Here is a 22,104-nt window from a genome sequence, read left to right as displayed (position 1 = left end):
GGTGGGGGGGGGGGCACCCCACACCAGGCCCCGGGGCGGGGCCCTTGCGCTCAGCCCCTCCATGGTTCAGGGGAGTAGTAGTCTAGGCTCCCCGCCCCTGCACACACCCTGGCAGCCAGGCTCACCGTGTTCCCAGTGTTCAGTGGGGCCCAGCACAGGGTTCTCAGGGAGAACTCAGAATGGAGGTGTGAGAGCGTCCTCTGGGCGGCGGCCTTGGCTCCTCTCAGCTCACTGCCCTGCCCCCCCCCCGACTCTTCCCAAATCCCCACTCCTGTCCCCTCTTCCTTGCAGGCTGCCTGCTGTACCCCCCTCGCACCCCCTTCCCAATAGGTCTACCTGGGCCACTCTTGTCCTCTCGGCCCTGTGTCCTTACCACCCCCCCCTGCCCCACGCCGTTCCTCTCACACCCCAAGCTCTCTCCCACCTTGACTGGCTTCTGTTCCCCAGCTGAAATGTCAGTCTTCACTCTTCCAGGGCCTTCCCCCAGAACTTCAGGGCATGTGTGACAATTCAAACTTGTCACATTCTCTTGCTAACAGGTTTCTTGTGGAACAGCAGGAGGGAAGGGACCTGTGTCTGTCTTCTTGTCCAGTGTCCTCAGGAGAAAGAAGTGCTTGCTGAGGGGATGCAGGGAGCGGGCCGGGCTCGAGTGAGCTCCTCCCTGAATAAGCCACCCTGTGTGACTTTGAGCCAGTCTCGCTCGCTCTCTGGGCCTCAACCTACTCCACCTCGCCCCCATCTCCCCAGCTTCAGGGAACTGGGCAAATAATGTCTCGTCCCCAGAAATTAGGAGGAGGGACCCAGACCGACCCCCTTCCAGCTCATTCACACTCTCCCTCAGTGAGTCCCTGGCGTCTGTCTTCGGCCTCCCACGGGCACCTCCTCCCAGCCGCACCCTGCCAGCCCCTCCCAGGTGCCTGTGGAGCCGCCAGCTCCCACAGCACCTCCGACCCCAGGCGGCACAACATGGGGGCTCTAAGGCCCTGGGCCCGGTTCCCACTACTGGTCGTGGGCCACCTGCTGGCCCTGGGGATTGGGGCTGCGGTGTTTCAGGCCCTGGAGGGGCCGCCAGCCCTCCGGCTCCAGGCCAAGCTCAGGACCGAGTTGGCCGCTTTCCAGGCAGAATATGGGGCCTGCCTGCCACCTGGGGCACTGGAGGAGCTGCTGGGCACCGCCCTGGCGGCCCAGGCACGCGGGGTCTCCAGCTGGGGCGATGGCTCAGAGGCTGGGAACTGGGATCTGCCCTCGGCCCTGCTCTTCACTGCCAGCATCCTCACCACCACGGGTAAGGCTGCCAGGCGGCCGGGCAGGCGGGGGTTCCTGGGGGGCCCTGGCGATGTAGCCCTTCCCTCAGCCCCAAAAGGCCAGACAGATCCCAGGCCTGACTCGGCCTGACATCAGAGCTGGGGCTTCCCACACCAGTACCCCAACTGGTACCTCAAGTTCAGCGGCCAGGCAGGGTGTGTCCTCCTCAGCCACACACCCCGACGCCCCCTGACATCCGGGAGAGATGCCCAGACCCCGTGGCCCGAGGCAAGGTGGGGAACAGGTATTGTAGGGTGGGTTCTTTAACAGAAGAGAATGGAGTGAACCCAGGAGTGCAGGTCAGGACCACCGACTCCGGAGAGAGTGGCCAGGGGGAGGAGGTCCTGATGAAACGTTAGCCATGGCGAGAGGGCACGGAGATGAGGGATGACGGAATTCCTGGCAGAGCGAACAGCATGTGTGAAGGTGCAGGGAAATAAAGGAATGGGACCCACAGCCCTGGAGGTTTTTTGGTCCTGTGAGTGGACATCGTCCGTACAAACATCTGCAGAGTGTCTAAATGTCGTCTAAATCTGTATTCCCAACTTCTCTTGGACAATCAGGAGAGCTATATTCACTCTGAGCCAGAATCCCTGCAAGGCGGCATATTGTCTGGAGAGGAACAAGGCCTGTACTTTTGGACAGAACGCTTCCTCTCCAGGCCAACCCAACGCTCTTGTCTCACATCTGGCCCCTCTAGGCATTTGCGTTTACAACCTCTGGACTAGCTGGTCCTGTTCTCCCAGCACACCCTGCTCTCCCGCCTCTCCCTGCCTTGCACATGCTTTTCCAGTCCTGACTGCCCTCTCTCACGCATGCTGCCTCTTTTGCCGCCGTTCATGTCGTGTCTCCACTGACTTTCCTTCATTGTCGTCTCCACCAAAAGGCAGGGCCTGGGCAGACTCAGATTCCAGTGCAAGGCCTGGCACACAGGGTGTCTCAAGACACCTTTGGGCAGGGGAAGAGTGCGTAACGTTCTTCCCAGTGGATTTGGAAGCATCGTATTGGTCAAGGGCAGAGCTGAGGAACCGGAGAAAACCAAGCTTCCTCTGGGGCAGGATAGGGGTTCTCAGAACTGTCCCAGCCCCAAGAGGCCTAAGGTGACTGCCTCTTTTAATGTTCCATTTCCCAGAAAAGAGTGGGCACAGAGGTAAAGGGACTTGTCCAAGACCCCCAGCGAATGAGGAGCAAAGCCAGCCAGAGCACAGGCGGGAGCCGGTCCCCCGATCTCAGCCACTAGAGGGCGGTCTTCTGCCAGAGGCCTCGTTGGGGGAAGGGGGGGCCCACAGCCGGCATCCCGCTCGAGTGCTCGTCGCCCACGGCCTCTCTCCTTTCCAGGTTATGGCTGCATGGCCCCGCTGTCGGCGGGCGGAAAGGCCTTCTGCGTGGTCTACGCGGCCCTGGGGCTGCCAGCCTCGTTAGCGCTCCTGGCCGCACTGCGCCGCTGCCTGCTGCCTCTGCTCAGCCGCCCAGGGGCCTGGGTAGCGGCCTACTGGCGGCCGGCCCCGGCCAGGGCCGCGTTGCTACGGGCAGCCGGACTGGGCCTGCTAGTGGCTGGCGCCTTCGTGCTGCTGCCAGCGCTGGTGCTGTGGGGCGTCCAGGGTGACTGCAGCCTGCTGGAGGCCATCTACTTCTGCTTCAGCTCCCTCAGCACCATCGGCCTGGGGGACCTGCTGCCGGGTCACGGCCGTGGCCTGCATCCGGTGCTTTACCACCTGGGCCAGCTCGCACTTCTCGGTGAGTCCAGCTGCCAAGGAGCGTGAGGGCGAGAGGAGGGAAGAGGCGCCCGGACTACGACTCCGTAAACCACTGGGGAGGCCGAGCCGCCCAGGTGGAGGAACCCTGCCCCGGGCTGTGGTGTGGGAGTCGTAGAACCCTGACGGCACCTCTGCGTGGCGCCGGGTGCCGGGGTGGCGGGTCACCTGGCTGGGAGGCGGCAGGCAGCATACGGGCACTGCCAGAGCCGTGCCAGCAACCTCTCCTCACCAGGTTACTTGCTCCTCGGGCTCCTGGCCATGCTGCTGGCCGTGGAGACCTTCTCAGAGCTGCCACAGGTCCGCACCGTGGTGAAGTTCTTTGGGTCCAGTGGCCCGCGGACGGCTGAAGACCAAAGCGGCATCCTAGGCCAAGATGAACTGGCCCTGAGCACCCTGCCACCCTTGGCCGCAGCCCCAGAACAGACCCCAACTTGCTGATGGGTGCGAGGTGATGGAGTTGAGCTCTGTTCAGGTGGACGAGCTTGAGGAGGAAGCCCCCAGTGAAGGGAGGGGAGGGTGTGATTGTAAGGACCTCAGGCAATAGTGGTTTGTTTTGTTTTGTTTTTTTAAAGGGAAAGGCAATAGCCCTGTTCTGGTCCCTTCTTTCAAAATGGGACCCCTAGGGGCGCCTGGCTGGCCCAGTCGGTTGGGCGACCGACTGGGCTCAGGTCATGATCTCACAGCTTGTGAGTTTCAGCCCCGCATCGGGCTCTGTGCTGACAGCCCAGAGCCTGGAGCCTGCTTTCGATTCTGTGTCTCCCTCTCTCTGTCCCACCACTGCTTGCACTCTTTCTCTCTCTGTCTCTCAGAAATAAATAAACGTTAAAAATTTTTTTAAAAAATTTTAAAAAATGGGATCCCTAAAGCGATCAACGACCCAAACCCCACCATCCTTAAGCCCCATCATCCTTTGAAGGCGAAGGCCGAGGGGGGTCCTCCGCCGCATCTGGGAAACTCAAAACCCGCCCAGCCCCACTTCGGATCGCAGACAGCCTTATCGGCCTAGCCCCGCCCCCTTCCGTCTATTGAAAGCCCCAGGGCTGAGAAAGGCAGGCCTGGTGTGGCCTCGTCCAACTTTATTGCTCGCGAAGATCAGGAAAGGGGGGAGGGCGGGGGCGCAGCGGCTCACCGGCCATCCCTGTCCCCCCGCTGGCCGGCCCGGGCCCTGCCATCGGGGAGGGGTTCTGTAGGGGTGCTCCTGGGACCCCCAGGCCCCGCGAACACACGCACACACACTCACACGGACAAATAAATACGGCCCGGACGGCACGGCCGTCCGGCCGCTCCTGTCTGTCGGGCCCCCAGAGGCCGCCCTTCTTCCCCCCACACGGGGGCGACGGCGGCCCCTACGGGCGGCGCGCCGCGTCCGTGCGGCCCGGGTCCTCCGCAGCGCTAGTCCGGGGCGGCGACCCGGCGCGGCAGCGAGAAAGCCTGCGGTCCGACTGCTTGAGGCCTCAGCTCAGCGAACAGCGCTCGCGCCGGCTCAGCTGCCGGCTCAGCTTGCGGCGCCGCTGCTCCAGGCCGCGTTCCAGGCGCTCGTCCTCCTCCAGGGCGCTGGGAGGGAGCGGCTTGAAGTCAGAGTCGGGGCCCCAACCCTAGTCTGCCCCCCTGGCCAGAGCGCGCCCTCCTCGGGAATCCGCCCCTAGACGCCCCCCCCCCCTCCCAGCGCGGTCCCCACCCCACTCACATCCGCTCTTTGTGGTCCAGGTCCCGGACCAGCTCATCCCGCTGGTTCACCAGCGACACCAGCTCCTCCAGCAGAAGCTGCTCTCGGCGTTGCTGCGCGGCCGTTTTCAGCCAGTCTGAGGGCGGAGGAGGCCGAGGGTCAGGAGGCGCCCGTCCCTGCTCCGTACTGGCTCTCACCCTCTCCGGGCCCCATCTCCCACCTTCGATAGCTAGCATCGCCCGCAGCTCCCGGCTCAGCAGCTCGAACCTCCGCTCCAGGTCTTGCTCCTCGATACTGGGGTGGAGGGTGCGGGGTGGGTCAGGAAAAGGGGAACAGGAGAGGAAGGGGTCCCGGGGCTCTGACTACTCCCTGGCCTCCCATCCCACCTCATTACCAGTTCGTGTGGAGGGCTGGGCTGAGGAAAGTGCTATACCCCCGTCCCTGCCCCAGATCATCTTCCTTCCAACTGTTCTCCAAATGCTGGATGCTTATAGTGTCTCCTCCCATCCCCACTGCTTTTTATTTTTTAATTTTTAAATATGTATTTATTTTTGAGAGAGACAGAGCATAAGTGGGAGAAGGGCAGAGAGAGGGGGAGACACAGAATCCGAAGCAGGCTCCAGGCTGTGAGCTGTTAGCACAGAGTCCAACGTAGGGCTCGAACTCATGAGCCATGAGATCATAACCTGGGCCAAAGTCGGGACACTTAACTGACTGAGCCACCCAGGCACCCCTCCCTTTTTCTTTCTTTTTTTTTTTTTTAAATTAGGAAACAACCTTGCAGGATCATTTGGATGAACATTATTCATCAGCAGCAAGTATGGGACACTAAAATTATTCTGAAAAATGATCTAAAATCCAAAAGGGAGGCAAACTTGCCTTCATCCTGCGGGACTATCAAAGCAATCATGGTCAAGAGTTGCTTTTGACCCCACTTGGAAACCAGCTCAGATCTCTGTGGGCCTCAGTTTTTCTTATTGGAAGGGTCAAAGGAACAGGCACTCAGCCCTGACTTGCCTGTACCACGTTTTTCTCTCGGCCTTAGTTTTCTGATTCATAAAAACAGTACCAAGAAAAGAGGTGTACAATTCATACAGGACTTTTGAGAAGAAGAAAATAAGGTGACTGAGCAATTTTCCAAAAAGACCTTTGCAGAAAGAAGAAAGTAGCGAATAGTTCTAACCAAAGTGGCCCAGATTCCCCTCGGTCCTGCTCGCCCGGGGCGGGCTGGGGGCGGGGCCTGGAGCGGGAGGGGCTCACTCACAGCAGCTGCAGCTGGTCCTGCCTGCGGATGAGAGCGTTCTTCTTGTTGACCAATGTGAACCACTCCTGGATCAGCACCTCCTCCTGCAACCTGTTGGCACCTGAACCCGGCCAGGACAGTCACCAGGCCTGCCGTCAACCCAGGTGGCAAGAGTAGGGTGGCGGGGGATCGGGGCTCGCTTCCTTACGGCATCCCAGAAGCCGGAGCCTGGTGCCTCCGGCAAGCTGCTTCCCTTGTCCCGCTGTAAATGGGGACAGAGACCCCAGCCTTGCCTCCTCCCAACTCCTCCCCGGATCAGGAAGGGCTGCAGGGCTGGGCAGATCTGGTGGCATGTGCTGGGGAGTGGACTCCAGATGTCTGCCCCACCTGACTCCATAAGGCTCCTCAGCTGTGTCTCCACCTCCGCTGCCCGCCCATCTATCTGTCTCTGCTCCTGTTCCAGGGCCTGCAGCTCTGCGCACACGTACTGACTTGTGTCCTGGAACCGTTGCTGCAGAAAAGGGGGGGGCGGGGGGGCTCAGTCCAGGCTCTGCCTGGGAAGCGCCACCCACCAGCTCCTCCCTCCTCAGCCCTCCTTACCAGCCCAGCCTCTTCCCCTGGACTTGGGGGTGGCTCCTCCGGTGGGGAACTCCCACCTGCAGACAGAGACCGGGCTAAGGCACCTCCATCTGACAGCTGCCCCCAGGGCGTCCCCAGCTCAGGATCTGTGAACAGCCTGAACTGAGCTGGGTCACTACTCCTTCCCAACTACTCACCAGGGGGCTGCTGTGGGGCTGTGGTTGTAGATGGGCCAGGGGCGGGGCTGGGGTCAGGGCCCAGGCCTTCCTGTGGAGAAAGGGGCCGGTGAGGGATTGCAGGGCTCCCCAACAGCCCTGCCCTAGGGCCAGCCAGAGCCTCATGCACACGCAGGGGAGGAGAGGCCCTCAGTTCCAGGCCCTGCCCACCCCAGCTGCTTCTCCAGTCCTGCATGCACAGAACTCCACCCTCCGTCCCCTCCAGGGAAAGTGCCTCCCCAAGGGAAGGCCATGGCCTTCACCCTGCCTGGCCCTGTGATCCTGGGCCAGTCCACACCCACTCTGGGAGCCTCACAGTCCTTGTTCCCTGGGCTGGGTTTACAAGGCTTTTGTGAGAGTCAGGGGTGAAAGGCTGTGAGGGGCCTGGCTGGGGCCTCTCCTTCTCCCTCTCGCCCCTTCCTGCTTGGAGCTCCCTCAGGCCACCTCCGACTCCCATCACCCGGTGCTTGAGTCTCCATCGTGGCCAGGGGCCCACGCGGTGACACTGAGCTCCCTTGATGCATGCACCTCATCTCCAGACCCAGGCCATCTTGGGCCAGCACCTCCATATCCTGGCCAAAAGGGGGCACCCTCCCACCTTATCAATTCCCACGCCCAGACTGCTGTGCTCTTCGTAGAACACTCAGAACGGGTCAGGTGGGCTGGGCCTACCAATTTCAGTCTCCAAAGGCAGGGCTGGCCCTTAATGTGCCCTGCCCCTGGCGACTCGCTGGGTGGGTGGGGGGTCAGCTCCGGGGGCTCAGGTCAGCAGATAGCCTGGCCCCTTTGATGGCTCCTGCTCGGGCCACCCTTCTAGGTCACAGGGTGGGGAGAAGGTTGAACTACCCCACTGTCCACTCCATCCTGCGCTTCTCTGAGAAGCGTCCCTGGACAGATGGCGGTCAGATGCCATCCTCTCTGGCCCCTGTCAGTGGCCACTACCCATTCCCTGCCTGCTGACTCTATCCTCAAGTCACAACTGAGGGGTCTTCCTAAAACCTTCACCGGATGGTGTCACTCCCCCAGCCCCCCGACCCCTCTCAGCGCCCAATCTTGTTGCCAAGGCCTGTTGGCAGCTCCAGCCTCAACTCCTACTACCCCAGACCCCACCCAGACACCAGCCGCTGGCCATAGCAATGGACTTTCGCTTCCCCAAATAGCTTCCTCAGCCTGGACTGGCCTCTATCTGGGGAAACCTGACATCAGCAACCTTCATGACCCGGCTCGGCTCCACCTCCATGAGGCCCCTTCGGGCTCCCACACAGCTTTCTGTCTCTCTTCCCGAACTTCACCCCTCCTGAAGCCCGGAGAGTGCCCCCCTCCATGGCCTCCCAGGGCCCCCCCCATCCCTGCTTGCACCCCCATCATAGCTGCTGGTTATCTGTGTCTCCCTGCCCAGAGGCAGCCCCTGCAGACAGGATGGGGCCCAGAGAATTCACTCAGGGCCCACCAATTAGCGCTGTTGACTAGACATTGATGCGTTGGACACGGTGCATATAATGACTCCACCAGTCCCCCCAACAGCTCTGTGATTCAGGGGTCATAACATCACCACTTCACAGAACAGGACACCAAAGGTCAGAGATGAAGCTCGTATAGGTCTGGCCTAGGACCCAGGGCCATCTAATCCAAAGATGTGTTCCCAAGCTGGGCCACCCACTGGCTGTTTGCCTCTGGGCCAGTCATACTCCCTGGGCTTCTGTTTGTCTTTATGTGAGAGAAATCCGAACCCTGTGGAAACTGGGGGTGGCAGGGTTCCAGAAAGGCATCTGGAGAAGAACACAGTTCCCCTTTCTTGACGGCACCCTGAAGTAGTATCTCAAGGCCACTCCGTGAAGGACTTAGGCATTTGCTGCTTCTCCTCAGGGAAAGAGGACAGAAAGGCTAAGTGGCTCGCCCAGAGTCCCGCAGCCAGCCAGCCAGTAGTGCTGAGCCTAGCAGAGGGCACCGTTTCATAGTTCCGGCTTCACGGGTGTTCTCAACTTTCTCCCTGAACCTCAATGTTCCCACCTGCAAATGGGGTAATCATTCCTCCCCGGAAGGGACATTGTGAGAAGTCAGTTGGGAGCTAATAAGGGGCCATGGGGGCAGGGCCTGGCACGCAGCGTGCACTCCACCCACAGAGCAGGCAGAGGCAGAAGAGTGGAGGAGAAACCCCAACCTCAGCAGCCACTGAGCTTACTCACTCAGCCCCGATGGGAATTCCAATGCTTCCTCCTGTCTGACCCCAATTCCCCTTTCTATACCCTCACGCATGGCCACTCCTCCAGGAAGCCTTGCTGGGCCGCACCAGAGGCACCCTGCCCTCCTCTAGGCGTTGCTTCGGCCCCACCCCAGCTTCAAGGTGCCTGACTTCATCCCATCCAGGACTTTGGGAGCTCCCAAGGGCAGGGACAGGCCTGACCACCTCCTACTGCATGCATAGGGCATGGGGGATGGGAACAGCCAATAAGGAGGAGTCCCCTCCAGCCCCGTGGGTCACAGATCTCCTGTGGGACAAGGGCTCCGGAGGGGACTGGCTCAGAAGGACCAGATGCTGGGACTTGGGCAGAGAAGGGTGTAGGACGGAGCCTCCCCTCTAAGATTTAAGGAGCCAGTGACATATGTTAATGAGACTGTGGCCAGAGGACAACAGACAGGCCAGGGGTGACTGTGTCCCTCTGGCCCTTGCGTACCACGTCTCCTAGGGGTGCCTCTGGTGCCCTCTCTGTCTCTCATTCACAATGCTGTGCCTCTGACCTGCTCAAGGCTCCCGTTCTCCAAACCAGCCTTATAACCTGCGGACCTCGTGGGAGACGACTGGCAGATCCCTAAAGGAGACCTGAGCTTTCCTGCTAAGAGCACACTTTTACTTAAGCAGGTCCCCCCATTTGAGAACCATCTCTTCCCATCTTATCAGCCTAGCTCACATGGCTGCTTCTTCCAGAAAGCCTTTCCCGGTTTATTCCCTCCTTTCCTTGGAACGTCATCCCTGGGCAGCTGAAGGCTTGCGGTGGCCTGACAGGGCTGCCCCTGCTGTTGCGGGCAGGATGGGTGCAGGGGGTGGAAGGAACCCCAACTGGGAAGCCACTTCAGTGGCACTTGTCCTTGAGCAAATCCCTGCCTTCTCCGGGACCACCTCCCCTTCAGTGCAATGACCATATGACACCCTGGGAGACCCGAACCCGAGAAATGCAGGGGCTGGGGGAGTGGGGTGGAGGGGACACCAGGCAGGGTCTCCCAGCTTCAATTCTTCAGAGAAGAATGGGTCTCCAGGATCTGGAGTTAAAGATCCGAATCAGAGATACTTGGAACAGGGAGGCCCTAGCCGGCCCCGCTGAGGACAGAAGCCCTGGCCGGCTTACAGGGCAATGGTGGCTGCTGAGCGACCCAGGGCCAACGGCAGGGAAAGAAACGCCCCCACCCACTTCACAGTCCCTAAAGAGCAGCGTGCTGAGTGCTGACAACGATGGAGCCTCCTAGGAACTTCCTGCTACAGCCCTGATTCCACTACCTGGGTGTCAGGCAGTAAGAACCATTAGCATAGATTCCAAGCTGGCAGCAAAGGTGGAGACCCTGCCCAGGCGGCCGCTCTGGGCCTGGGGGGCCTCGGCCTGCATGTGTCCCCTGAACAGAAGCCCACTCCGTCGCCGGGGGACTCTTCCCGGACACCACGGCCCCCGCACTCAGAAAGCGTCCAGCCGAGTCCTGCGGGCCTGAAGCCGCCGCCCCTGCGCCGTCTCTGCCCTTGGGGCCCCTCAGGACCCATCCCTCTCTGCCCGGCCACCCTCGACCCCGCGCCACAGGAGGGCACTCACCGCAGCCGCGGCCCCGGCGGCCCCCGCGTCCGGGTCTTCCACCGAGAAGGAGTTGCTGTTCCGCAGCCGCGAGCGCCTCTTCTTCAGCAGGTCGGCGTCGCGCACGTGGGAGAAGGAACCGTGCGCGCGGGGCGGGGGCACCGGCCCGGCCTCCCCGTTGACCGACGGCCGCCGCAGCCTCACGCCGCCCCCGGCGCCCGGCGCCCCCGCCCCGTTCACCAGCCCCTCGGCCGGGGGCACGGACGCCCGGGCTCCGGGACCGTCGGCAGGGGCTTCCGCGGAGCGCGCCTCCGGGGCGGCCTCCGCACCGCGGTCCTTGGAGGCTGCCTCGGGAGCCGCCCCGTCCGCGCGGTTCTCGGGCTCCTTGGGCCCCTTGGGCCCCTTGGGCTCCTCCGGCGCCTCGGCCCGGTGCTCGCGCAGCCGCTGCGCCAGGCCCCCGGCGTCCAGGCCGTCGGGCGGGCTCGGCTGGGCGCTGGCCACGCGGTACGTGCCAGCGCCGCCGCCGCCCTCCAGCTGCACCAGCTGCAACTCCTGCCCGGTGCAGAAGGCGCGGATCTGGCACAGGTACGTCATGACGATGAGCTTGTCGGGCACCGACAGCAGCACCATGTCCGCCGGCTCCAGCAGCCGCGACACGCCCAGAGCCGCGAAGCCATCGAAGGCCTGGGAACGGTGCGCTGGGGATCAGCGGCGGCGGCGGCGGGTGTTACCCAGCGACGCTGCGGCCCCGCCCAGGACCGCCGGAGGAATCCCCGCGACTGGCACGCCGGGGTTTTGCCTAGCAACGCCTTCACCCTTCTATTGGGGGAAATCTAGCAACAGGGCCCGCCCCCGCGTCACCCAGCAACTGCACACCAAAGGGCGGTTTTGGAAAAACCATCTGGGGGAAATAGGCTTTAAAACAAAACAAAACTAAGAAAAACGAACAGTTTAAAGACCAAGAGGGTGAAAAAGTGACAGAACTTCCCAAACCCACTTGCTGGGGCCCTGCAGCCCGTAGGTCCCTCTCCTAAGGACAGACGGACCCTAAATGTTGGATCTACGGCCTGGCTCTGGACCCTTTCCCCCCAGGCATCGCTCCCTCTCCATCTCACCTGCTTGTTGTTCTGCTTGATGTTGAGTGGGTCCAGGGAGGCGTAGTCGCTGCAGAGAGAGGGCCGGTCAGAGGCTGAAATCACACTGCCCTCCCAGCAGGCTCCCTCATTCATTCCCACCCCCTCTGGCCGCTCACATCTTGTCTGGGTAGAATCGGTGCAGGATGGCACAGAAGGCCAAGCCGTTGCGCCAAGATGTAGTGAAGTTGGTGACTCGGACACCACGGTAGCCAGCGGTGACTTCCTGGCACCACTCCAGCAGGGACTGACTGGAGCTGACCAGAGCACGTGGTGCCTAGGGACACAGGGATGGGCTCAGGGAATGTGAACGGAAGACCTGTATACCCTCTGACCCCTGGGCACAAAATAGCCCTGGCTCTGGGTTTGCAGGGGTCACCAGAGACCACTGGCCAGAGCCTTGGGACTAGGCAAAGGGTTTCCAGCTCTGTGGTTATCTACCAAGGTCACCTAAAAGGTCAGTGGCCCCCAGGCAAGATCAGAGGTCACCAGCAGCCACACCTCAAGGTCAGCCCAGAAAATCAGCTTAGGGGTGTCCGGGTCCATGCAGCCCAGGGAAGACAGATGGGGGAGCCAGGGCATCCTGAGAGAGGAGAGGGTGAGGGGGGCTCCTTGAAGCTGAGCCCCTATCCCACCGCACCCCAGTCGACCAGGTGGGTCCATGCAGAGCCGCCGTTAGCTCAGCCCCAGGTTAGTGGAAAGCAGCGGACTGGGCCCTCGGCGGCCCCCATCCCTACCTGGCTGCCTGGCAGCCTCCCGTCCTCTTCAGGCTCCTCTGGGGAAGAGGCCCCCGAGGGCTTGGGCACCCCAGCCCCTGCCCCGCTGGCCACCTGCACCTCAATCAGGCTGGCCTCCGGGAGGTTTCCCTCGGCTTCTTGTCCCTGCTCAGTCCCTGAGAACCCGGCCTCTGCTTCCTGGGCCTCAAAAATACCAGATTCGTTCTCTGGAGGCCCTAAAATCTCCGTCTCTGCTTCCTGGGCCCCCCAAGCCCCAGACTTGGCCTCTGAAACTCCCAGCACCTCAGCTTCTGCTTCCTGGGCCCTCAAAACTGTGGTCTCTGCCTCTGCTCCCTGGGGCCCTAAAACTCCACGCTTAGTGACGGAATCCTGCAAAGCTTCATATTGGAGAGTCTCCCAGAGCCCAGTCTCTGCCTCCTGGACCCCCAAAGTCTTAGCCTTGTCCTTCTCAGCCTCTAAAACTGTCGTTTCTGTCTGTTGAGTCCCCAGTCCCTCAGCCTCTGCCCTTCCAACTCCTGGCCCTGAAACCCTTGAGCCCCCCACCTCTGTCTCCAGGGCTCCTGCTATCTGATTTTCTATCCTGGGAACGCCTGAACCCCCAGCTTCTATCTCCTGGGTCCCCGGTATCTCCGCTGCTGCTGTCTCAGTCTCAAACCCTGGGATCCCTGAGCCCCCTACCTCTGTTTCCCGGGTCCCTGCTGTCTCAGATTTTATCCCTGAACCCCCCACCTCAGCCTCTCGGGTTTCCAGTATCTCAGCCTCTGCCGTCCCAGCTTCTGTCTCTGGCATCCGGGAACCTCCCACCTCTGTCTCCTGGGCCCCCAATATTTCACATTCTGCTATCTCAGCTGCTATCCTCAGTATCCCTGAACCACCAGCTACCTCCTGGGTCCCCACTATCTCAGTCTCTGCCGTCCAAGTCTTTGTCCCCAGAAACCCTGAACCCTCAGCCTCTGTTTTCTGGGCTCCCAGTTCCTCAGACTCTGCCATCCCAGCAGCCTCTGACTCTAGGAGCCCTGATCTCACGATCTGTGTCTCCTGGGCCCCCGACGCCTTGGCTTCTGCTGTCCCCATCTCTATCTCTGGGAACCCTGATCCCTCCACTTCGGTCTCCTGGGTCCCCAGGACCTCTGACTCTGCCACCCCCGTCTCTGTTCCCAGGACCCTTGAATCCCGAGTCTCTGCCTCCCAGACCCCCAGATCCCTAGACATCACCCCCTGGCCAGTTGCTGGCGGGGGTCCCCAGTACCCGCTCACCTGGGGCCTGGTGCTTGCTGCTCCAACAGAGGGACCCTGCTCCAGGCCTGTCCCCCCAACACCAGGGGCTCTGCCTCTCACCTCTGCACCCTCTCTCTCCTGGCCTGCAGCAGCCCTGGCCCCACTGAGGTCACCGAGATGCCTGGTGTGCCCTGCAGGGTCTGCTGGGGGTGGGCTCAGGACTGTGGGAGCCTCATCCCTGGTCCTGACCCCCGTCTTCCCCTGAGAGCCCCTTGGAGGAGCCTCGGGAGTCCCCTTGAATCTTGCCTCAGACATCACCCCTACAGCCTCTGGTCCCTCCGTGTCCACATGTCTCACCTTTGACATCTGCTCAGCTTCCACTTGACTCCCTTCTAAACTCTCTTCAGCCTCCCCGGCTCTGACGTCTGACCTCTTAGTGTTCACCTCTCTGACTCCTGACTCCTGCTCAGTGTCCGTCCCCCCAGCCCCCCGCCTATCCCCAGCGCCCCTCCCCTTAACCTTAGGTTTCTGCCCCCCCAAAGAGTCTCTGGAGCCTCCACCCTCAATGCCTGGGGCCAGCCTGGCTCCCTGAGCTTCTGTCCCTTCCTGCGGGCTTTCCTGGGCCTGGGTCTGCCCAGAAGAACGCACTCCTGCCGGGGGATCCCCTGAGGCTTTGGGAGCCTCATCTTCCCCTTGGGGGACTAGGGGCCAGGGGGCATCAGAGCCTTTCCGGAGCCGAGGGGCTGGGGTGGGGGCCGCCTCCTGGCCTGGCTGTCTTGAAGACCTGGGGAGAGAGCAGGAGAGAGCATTTTTAGCCCCATCCCCGCCCTTCAGGTTCCTAGGGCCCTGGAAAGGCACGCTGGTAGGAGTGCAGCTTTCTAACAGTGGGCAGGGGACAGGGCTCGTGCCAAAGCTCACCTCTTCTCTGGTGGGGTTCCCGGGGGCCTTGGGGCCTTGAGGCCCACCTGGCCCCCTGCTACAGTAGCTCTTTCAGACCCCTGGCCCTGGGAGGTCCTGGCTGGGGGCGCAGGGGCACTCACAGGGGCCGGGCTGGTATCCTCCACACTAGAGGGGTTGGCAGCTGGGGAGGAAGGAAGGGAGGGGTGCTGAGGCCTGGGCCCTGAGGCTGGAGGTCCATTCCCTCCCCGGTCCCAACCCGAGCCTGGGCCTCACCTGCCTGCTGGTGCTGGGCCCGGCCCTCCTCCTCCTCCTCACAAAGTGTCTTCAGCTCCCGAGGGGGATCTGGGGTGGGGATGGTGGGGGGGCAGGTCAGCCCAGGGGAGGGCCCTGCAGGTCTGACCCTCTCCCCCCAACCAGAGTCCTGGGCCTACCTGGGAAACGCCCCAGCCTCAGGGCACCGCCCCGGCCTGCGAGAAGAGACAGGCCCTCCAATGCAGAGAAAGAGAGAGAGAGAACCACAAGGACAGACAGAAACAAAGCCTTAACAAGCAAAAGGGAGGGATGAGGAAGCCAGCGAGGAGGGCCAGGGTGGGTGGCGAGGGCTGGGGAGATCAGACTCCCCTCTGCGCGTTTGGCCCTGCCGTCTCCGGGCAGGTACCCGCTCAGGGCTGATGAGAGGGCCAGCGGCTCTGGGAACCCATCCTGCAGGACTCAGCCAAGAACCCAGGCCGCCGCAGGACCAGGAGCCAAGTTTGGACAGTCAGGGCTGCCGGGGCAGGTTGGGGCTGCCCGGGCCGTAGTGAGCCCCCTCACTGGGCGTGCTCAAGGCAGGCCCTGGCCCGGCACAGCGAGGGGCTTATGGGCAGGCTTATCCCCCACCCTCCCTAGGTCTTGGAGATCTCAGTCCATGGTAGGCTGTGAGCCCACCTGGCTGGGGGACACGAGCCCGTGCCTCAGGGGCACCTGGACCATTGGCCTCCTCCTCGTCACTCTCAGCGAAGTCGTCCAGGTTGCCCACGTCACTAGGCTTCACGCTCATGAGGCTCGCAAGACTCTGCATATCATCGTCCCTGGGGGTGGGGTGGGGGGTCAGAGGTCAGGGGTCGGGGCTGGGGACAGAGATTACAGACTAAGGCCAAGGGAGGAGGACGGGCACTCACGTGGCACGGCCCTCGCGCAGCAGAACCCCCGAGAGAGTGAGGCTCAGCTCCGCGTGCACCACCTTCACCGACTTGGGCTTCAGCCGCAGCCGCAGGGGGACTGGGGCAGGCACGGGCCCCGCATGGCGGGCCAGGTCCACCTCTGCGGTGGCCAGCACCTTCCGCTGCCCCTTGGATTCCTGTGGGCCGGGGAGAAGGGCCGGGGGGAGGAGCATCAGTGCCGCCCCCGAGGCCCCAAGAGCCCAAGCCCCTGCCTGCCCGGCCACTCACATTCTCAATAATAAACGTCCACTCTTTGGCCTCGTACTGGTCCACGTGAGGGTCCTGGGAAAAGGGGGAACTGGTGAGTACGGGGGCTGCTGGGGTGAGGGCGGTACGGGGAGAAGGGCCAGCCGTCTCTCACGCTGCTTCTAGCAGCTATGTGTGCGTGCTACCCGCTCCCGAGAGACCTCCTGGGCCACCCACACTGAGCAGGCTACCCCCACCCCCATCTTGCTTCTTGGCCTCACCCCTCCGTTCTGATTTGGATGGATAACACACCGGGATCCCTCGTGGCTGCCTGGGTTGTAATCGGCCCCTCCCATTCCCACCTACGCAGGAAGGTTAGAGACTCACCCTGTATAGGGTCACAGAGATGTCCACATTCTCTGGCACCATCCACACCACGGTGCCCCGGTACGGGTTCTGGATGCCGGGCTGCCAGCTGTGGGCCTGCAATGAGCAGTCTGAAGCCTCCCCTGACTCTTAAGTCTCCCCTTGTCCCCTGTCCTTACCCCCAAACTTGACCTCATCTTTCTCTCCATTCTGTGGATTCTTTTTTTTTTTTTTTTTAATGTTCATTTAGTTTTGAGAGAGAGAGCACAAGCAAGGGAGGGCAGAGAGAGAAGGGGGACACAGAATCCGAAGGAGGCTCCAGGCTCTGAGCTGTCAGCACGGAGCCCAATGCGGGGCTCGAACCCCCGAACCACGAGATCATGACCTGAGCCGAAGTTAGATGCTTAACCGACTGAGCCACCCAGGTGCCCTAGCGTTGATTTAGTTTTTAGAGAGAGAGAGAGCACGAGCAGGGGAGGGGCACAGAGAGAGGGGGACAGAGGATCCGAAGCAGCCTCAAGATGACAGCAGCAAGCCCAACGCGGGGCTCCAACTCGTGAAGCACGAGACGGTGACCTGAGCCCAAGTCGGAGTTTCAACCAACTGAGCCACCCAGGAGCCCCCTTTCTGCGGATTCTGGTCCAAACCCGAAGCTGACTCCACTCTCCCATCAGTCCTCACCCACTTACCCCGCACCCACTGTTGGCCTCACCCCCAACCTGGACCCCCCAGCTGACAACCTCCCCCACCTTGGAGCAGATGCGTCTGTTCCGCCGGGTCCACACCACCACCAGCTTATCCGGTTGCCTAGGGGTGGGGAGAGAGGGGGCTACTCAGTCGGGCCCACTCGCCCAGCCTCTCCATCTCCTCCGGGGTCTTCCTTCTGCCCACACCCTCCTCGCCCAGGAGAGGGACTGGACAGCCCATTATCTGGAGCCGCCAGGAGCAGGGTGGAGCTGCTTGAGGCAGGGTGAGGCCCAGGGCAGAAGGGCAAAGGCCCAGATGTGTGTGGGCCGACAGGGATTATGAAGACAGGCAGCCAGAGAGACAGAGACATATAGAGAGACAGGCACACACAGAGACAGGGAGATACACATAAACACAGCGAGGACCCTGCAAGAGACACACAGACTCAGAGACACAGGGAGAGACAGACTTGGAGGAAAACAAACCCCATCACTCACAAATATGTGGGGAGTGTGCACTGTGAGCCCAGCCCGGTTTAGGGGCAGAGCAGAGCACAGAAGAAATGAGACCCTTTCGGGGGCTGAGGACAACAGAGGTAGGGGTGGAGGGCCAATCAAGAAAGAAAATAAGTGAACACGCTGGCTTCAGGGAGATGGGAGAGAGCCACTGGGGTCTCCTTGAACTTGGGGTGTCTGAGCAAGGCATGAGTGGGGGAGGGACAAGCTCGTGAGGCTCTGGAGAAGGAGGGTTCCAGAAGGGATGGCAAGTGCAAGGGTCCGAGGTTGGGGACGGAGCGGGGGTGGGGGGGGTGGGGGCTCGGGATCAGAGCGAGGGGCAGAGGGTGGGAGGTGATCAGAGACACACAGGGTCAGTTTGTCATCAGACAACCACCCAGGGCCTTCCACGTCCAGCCCTTCGCTGGGCTCAGAGGCCCTGAGAGCCAGCCATGCCCCCACCTCTCAAACCCAGAGCCCTGGACTCTAGCTCTGCAGGGCCCCTGACTCCCACAAGGGGCATCAAGAAAGACTTCCAGAAGGTGACATCCAAACCAACTGCATACACCGGGCCCGACTCAGAGAAGAGGCAGAGACGTGAAGAGACAGACAAAACAAGGGCCAAGAGTTGCCCGTGCAGGGCCCAGCCCCACAGCGATAACACGTGGGTGCGGGGAGAAGGTCCTTTTGGGTTAGAGGGTCCAAGTGCTGCCCACGAGGGTGGGGGTGGTTGAGGGGACCATCAGGCCGAGGGCAGTACAAGAGCCCTCTTTGCCTGCACCCGGCCCCAGGCCAGGGCACTTAGGTTCACCCACCTCACTGCCCCTCTGTAGGCAGGGCCAGGATAAATGGCTCTCCCGTCAACCCCTGAGAATCCTGAGGCCCGGAGAGGTTGGGAGCCAGGCAAGGTCACAAAGCCAAGCGCAGAGCCCGCCAGCCTGCAGCCAAGCTCCTCTCCCCAACCCCAAACTGCAGGTGATGGCTGAGCAAAAGTAACCACCACGGGGCCTTCCCAGAAAGGGGAAGCAGACAGGGGTGCCTAGAGAGGGCGGGGCCTGGCTGGGCAGCCTGACTCAGGCCAGGCACGCCCTCCTGGGGAGCCTGAGATCTGGGCAGGGGCAGCTTCCTAGCCTGGGCCCCTAGCTCAGAAGCCCAGTAGGCCCTGCCCACCCCCGTGACTCAGATGCATTGACACTGCCCGCACCCTAGGCCTGCTCTCTGGGACCATGCCCAGCGTCCCCTTGGGCTCATCCTGGATGCTGGGGCAGAAGGCAGCAGCCAGAGACCAGAGTTCAAGTCCTAGCCCTGTGCTGTGTTACCCTAGTCAGCCCCTGTCTTCTCTGGGCCTCGCCAAATGGAGTGAAGGGCCCTCCAGCTGGCCCAGTCAAAACCACGGCTCTGGCTGCTGCCCAAGGGACCCTAGCCTCCTGCTCACTCCCCTCCCTTTGGACCCCGCGATCCCTTCCTGCCCCAGCAGCTTTCTCTTGGGAGCCTAAATTTAGCCCCGCCTGGCGGGCGAGGCCCCCACAGCTGCGCCCTAATCCAGCCAAGGGAAGCCGACACCAGTGAGCACGTATATTTAGGGTGTGACGCAGGGGTCCGGGCAGCTGCGGGTGGGAGCCATGTGAACAAGATGCCCCCGGCTCCTTTGGGAGTCTGAGCCAGGTTCTGTGCCCTCTCACACATCTCCCCCTGACCGGGCCACCTCGCCCTCCCTCAGCCCTCTCTCTTCCCAGACTCACAGCCTTCTAGGCCCTCAGGCCCCTTTAAGCCGATCCCTGCCTCCCTCCTCATCCCTCTCAGTACTCAGTTTCCCCTTTTAAGGACATTGTGGAGACTTATCCAGCCTCCCAGCATCCACTCTGGCTGAGGCCTGCGTGTGTGGTGTGTGCGTGCGTGTTCCTCTGGCTCAACAAGTGGGCAGAGGGGGAGGGGGCAACATCCTTGTTCTGAGCTGGACCCGTCGATGGAGGTTTCTGCCGCGGCCTGGCCACCCGCAGACCTCAAAATTTGCTCCCTTTTCCGATGCCACCGGGAACCATCCCTCTGGTCAAAAAAACAGGAGGCCTCCCTTCCCCCAGCCCTGAGCGCAGCCGAGGAAGGTGTGGGCACAGACAGACAGATTCCCAGGCCTGCAAATTCTGACCTCCACTCCCCAACAGCTACCCACACCACCAAGTCTAGGGGCCCCACAAACTGCAGAGGCACTTTTGAATCTCTGTCTGGGACGCCAGGGCCCAAAGTGGGGCAAGGGGCCTGTTTGGCCCCTGGGTTGGGGGCAGGGTTCTCTCAGGCTTCAACGGCGCCGCCACAGGGTCCCGGCCAGCCCGCGGAGTCCCCCAGGCCTCCCTGTCACTCACCATTTCTTGGTGCACTCCACCACCAGCTCGTGGTAACAGGCCACAAACTGGAACTTGGCGGCCCGCTTGCCCACGCGCTGCAGGCGCTTCCACACCGAGGTCATGGCCCCCGCCGCCCCCGCCGCCGGATCCTCAGACTCTGGGCTCCCGCTGGCCCGAGACCGCTGGCCGGCCCTGGGTCCCCATGGCCTCCGGGGCTGCTATCCGAGCCGCCCGTCCCGTCCGTCGGAGATGTCCGAGGCTCGGACCCGGGGCCGATCTCCCCGGGGAGGCCGCTGGGGCCCGCCGGGTGGTCCGGCTGAGTCGGCGGGTTGTCCGGGGCGCGTCGGGTCGCTGGAGCGCTGAGCGGCGAGCGCGCCGTTTCCTGGAGCCGCACCCCCGTCGGAAGGCGGGCGGGGCTCCGGCGGGGGCGGGGGCCGGGGCCCGGGCGGGAGCGGGGGGCGGGGCGGCCCGGCTTCCGGGGCCTCGCGCCTCTACCGCGGTTGGCGGGGAGGGGAGGGGTACCGAGGGGGACGCCCGGTCCGCAGCGCCGGCTCGCAGCGCGCCGAGGCGGTGCGGACGCGGGGGCCAGGGGAGAGAGCAACCGACAACTTGGTGCCGCCCTCTCGAGCATTGCCCTGGCCGCCACCCTTCCTGCCCGCAGCCCTGGGAGGTATGTACTGTTGGCCCCATTTCACAGGTGGTGGAAACAGAGACCCGAGAAGAACGGACTTGCTCAGGTCCACACTGAGAACCTGGGCCAGAGCCAACTGCCCTCGACACGGGTGGCGGACTTCTGCTGCCACCTAAGTCTTAACCTAAGTAGGAAGGAGCAGAGTCAGGGGTCAACCTGGGTGGCCCTACCTATGGGCAGCACCCATTTGCCAGTCTCAGAACCGGACTCCTTAGCTGGCAAGTGGGAAGATAGCCCCAACATCACACAAGCAGCTGACTTCCAACAAGTGTGTGACCTTGGGCAAAGCACCAACACTCTGAGCCTCAGTTTCTACCTCTGTTAAGTAGGGATAATTATAGTTCTGCCTCTTACACAGTCACTGAGAATATGAAATCCTGGGAAGCGTTTAGGACGGAGACTGGCTGATTTTCTGAGGTCTTATTAAATGGAATCCGCTACCCGGGGCACCTGCGTGGCTCAGTCGGTTCAAAGTCCGACTTGGTTTCAACTCAGTCCCGATCTCATGGTTCGTGAGTTCGAGTTCCGTGTCTGGCTCTGCACTGGCAGCATGGAGCCTGCTTGGGATTCTCTCTCACTCTCTCTCTTCCTCCCCTCCCCTGCTCACACTGCCGCTGGCTCTCTCAAAATAAATAAACTCAAAACAAATGAATGGAACCCGTTATCACAGACTGGAAAGTGTGTGTGTGCACGCACAAATGAGTTTACTCTCCCTGCCCTAAGAAGCCTGCCCCAGGCATCAACCGCCCTGTTCACACCTAGATTAGAACCCTTATCGCCTACCTGCATGGTAATGAGCACCTGCAGGTATCAGGCCGAGTTAGAGAACTGTCAGTCTCCTTCCCTCCCTGCCTGCCCTCTGCAAGGCTTGTGAATGGACTGCAGGCTGGTGCTTAGTAAGTACTCGGTTTGAACAGGATAACTGATCTGCCAGGAGTGCCTGCCTTTGTGTCCAGGAGGCAAGGGACCGTACAGCAGGGTGTGGGGGTGAGCAACCTGTAAACCTAAGCTGTGCAATTTCGAGGTGCTCTGTTTTTCATCTCAGGAAGTTACGGGGGTGTTATGTGTGTGCCTGGAGGTCTGAGCACCCACCATACCCAATTGTGCAGGCTTCCTCCAGCGAGCCTGACACCTGGGTTTGGGTTTGGCTCCCAGACCCAGCAGTGCAGTCTCGGTTTCTTCTGTAAGAGAAAGCCCTTGACATATAACTCTAAAGGTTCCAAGTGCGACCGGGGCGGGGGGGGGGGGGGGCTAGGCAGCCTGTAAGCGCGGGATGGGAGTATCTGGCACCCAGTCGCCCCTCATCAAAGCTGGGTCTTATGCACGGAAGCCTGGGGCCCTGCCCCCAGCTCCCCTCCAGGGCTTGTGTGGCCTCTACGGAGGCCTGGGCCAACGCAACTTCACCCCATTCGGCTTCTGCAGCTGTTTCCTTCCACCCAAAGAGCACTCACTAACTCCCAGGCCCTTCCTGGAGGCGTCTTCCCCTCTCCTGCCGAGGGGCCCCTAGGCCCGCTGGCTCAGGCCCACCCATTTCCTGTGCCGCCCCAACTCCGCCCCCACTCGGGGTGGAAAGTTTCTCTCAAGATAGGCGGCTCCTTCTCCTTCCT

The 22,104-nt window shown here is 61.9% G+C and overlaps 2 protein-coding genes across 5 annotated transcripts; one reads left to right on the top strand and one right to left on the bottom strand.

The window, feature by feature from the left end:
* The first annotated feature begins 32 nt into the window (after positions 1-32).
* On the top strand, positions 33-3,736 carry KCNK7 (potassium two pore domain channel subfamily K member 7). Its single transcript, XM_047070665.1, has 3 exons — positions 33-1,285; positions 2,644-3,042; positions 3,295-3,736. The coding sequence occupies exons 1-3, from the start codon at positions 769-771 to the stop codon at positions 3,498-3,500; spliced, it is 1,122 nt and encodes a 373-aa protein (XP_046926621.1). The 5' UTR covers positions 33-768; the 3' UTR covers positions 3,501-3,736.
* Positions 3,737-4,103: 367 nt separating this feature from the next.
* Positions 4,104-20,179, bottom strand: EHBP1L1 (EH domain binding protein 1 like 1). Of its 4 annotated transcripts, none has more exons than XM_047072426.1 (19): positions 19,825-20,179; positions 17,033-17,090; positions 16,305-16,400; positions 15,960-16,013; positions 15,690-15,868; positions 15,457-15,599; positions 14,803-14,871; positions 14,548-14,710; positions 13,669-14,413; positions 11,794-11,951; positions 11,657-11,705; positions 10,563-11,225; positions 6,748-6,817; positions 6,572-6,627; positions 6,359-6,482; positions 5,993-6,092; positions 4,949-5,022; positions 4,750-4,864; positions 4,104-4,616 (listed from the first exon to the last, which is right to left on the bottom strand). In XM_047072426.1, exons 1-19 carry the CDS (start codon positions 19,926-19,928, stop codon positions 4,517-4,519), a joined length of 3,120 nt encoding a protein of 1,039 aa, XP_046928382.1. In that variant the 5' UTR covers positions 19,929-20,179; the 3' UTR covers positions 4,104-4,516. The 4 variants fall into 4 exon arrangements, with proteins under 4 accessions (XP_046928382.1, XP_046928380.1, XP_046928383.1 ...); XM_047072424.1 differs by having other exon boundaries at positions 12,412-14,413; positions 19,825-20,178; XM_047072427.1 differs by lacking the exon at positions 13,669-14,413 and having other exon boundaries at positions 14,670-14,710.
* Between the last annotated feature and the right edge of the window lie 1,925 nt (positions 20,180-22,104).

The sequence above is a fragment of the Lynx rufus genome, unplaced genomic scaffold (genome assembly GCF_022079265.1).
Source record: "Lynx rufus isolate CCGP_SWC_20201006 ecotype Redwood Valley unplaced genomic scaffold, mLynRuf1.p SCAF_9, whole genome shotgun sequence".
Lineage (NCBI taxonomy): Eukaryota > Metazoa > Chordata > Mammalia > Carnivora > Felidae > Lynx > Lynx rufus.
The sequence above is the reverse complement of the archived record's forward strand: the minus strand, read 5'-3'. Positions and strand labels throughout refer to the sequence as shown.

What these genes read in the sequence shown, in the direction of transcription:
- EHBP1L1 (XM_047072424.1), bottom strand. Translation starts at nt 19,928, where the DNA reads ATGACCTCGGTGTGGAAGCGCCTGCAGCGCGTGGGCAAGCGGGCCGCC. An exon ending in GGAGGCTGCCAGGCAGCCAG is followed by an intron (nt 11,952 to 12,411) that starts GTAGGGATGGGG and finishes CTGTGTCCCTAG; the next exon opens with GCACCACGTGCTCTGGTCAG. An exon ending in AGCCCCACAGCAGCCCCCTG is followed by an intron (nt 6,628 to 6,747) that starts GTGAGTAGTTGG and finishes CTCTGTCTGCAG; the next exon opens with GTGGGAGTTCCCCACCGGAG.
- KCNK7 (XM_047070665.1), top strand. Translation starts at nt 769, where the DNA reads ATGTCTCGTCCCCAGAAATTAGGAGGAGGGACCCAGACCGACCCCCTT. An exon ending in CAGCATCCTCACCACCACGG is followed by an intron (nt 1,286 to 2,643) that starts GTAAGGCTGCCA and finishes TCTCCTTTCCAG; the next exon opens with GTTATGGCTGCATGGCCCCG. An exon ending in GGGCCAGCTCGCACTTCTCG is followed by an intron (nt 3,043 to 3,294) that starts GTGAGTCCAGCT and finishes TCTCCTCACCAG; the next exon opens with GTTACTTGCTCCTCGGGCTC.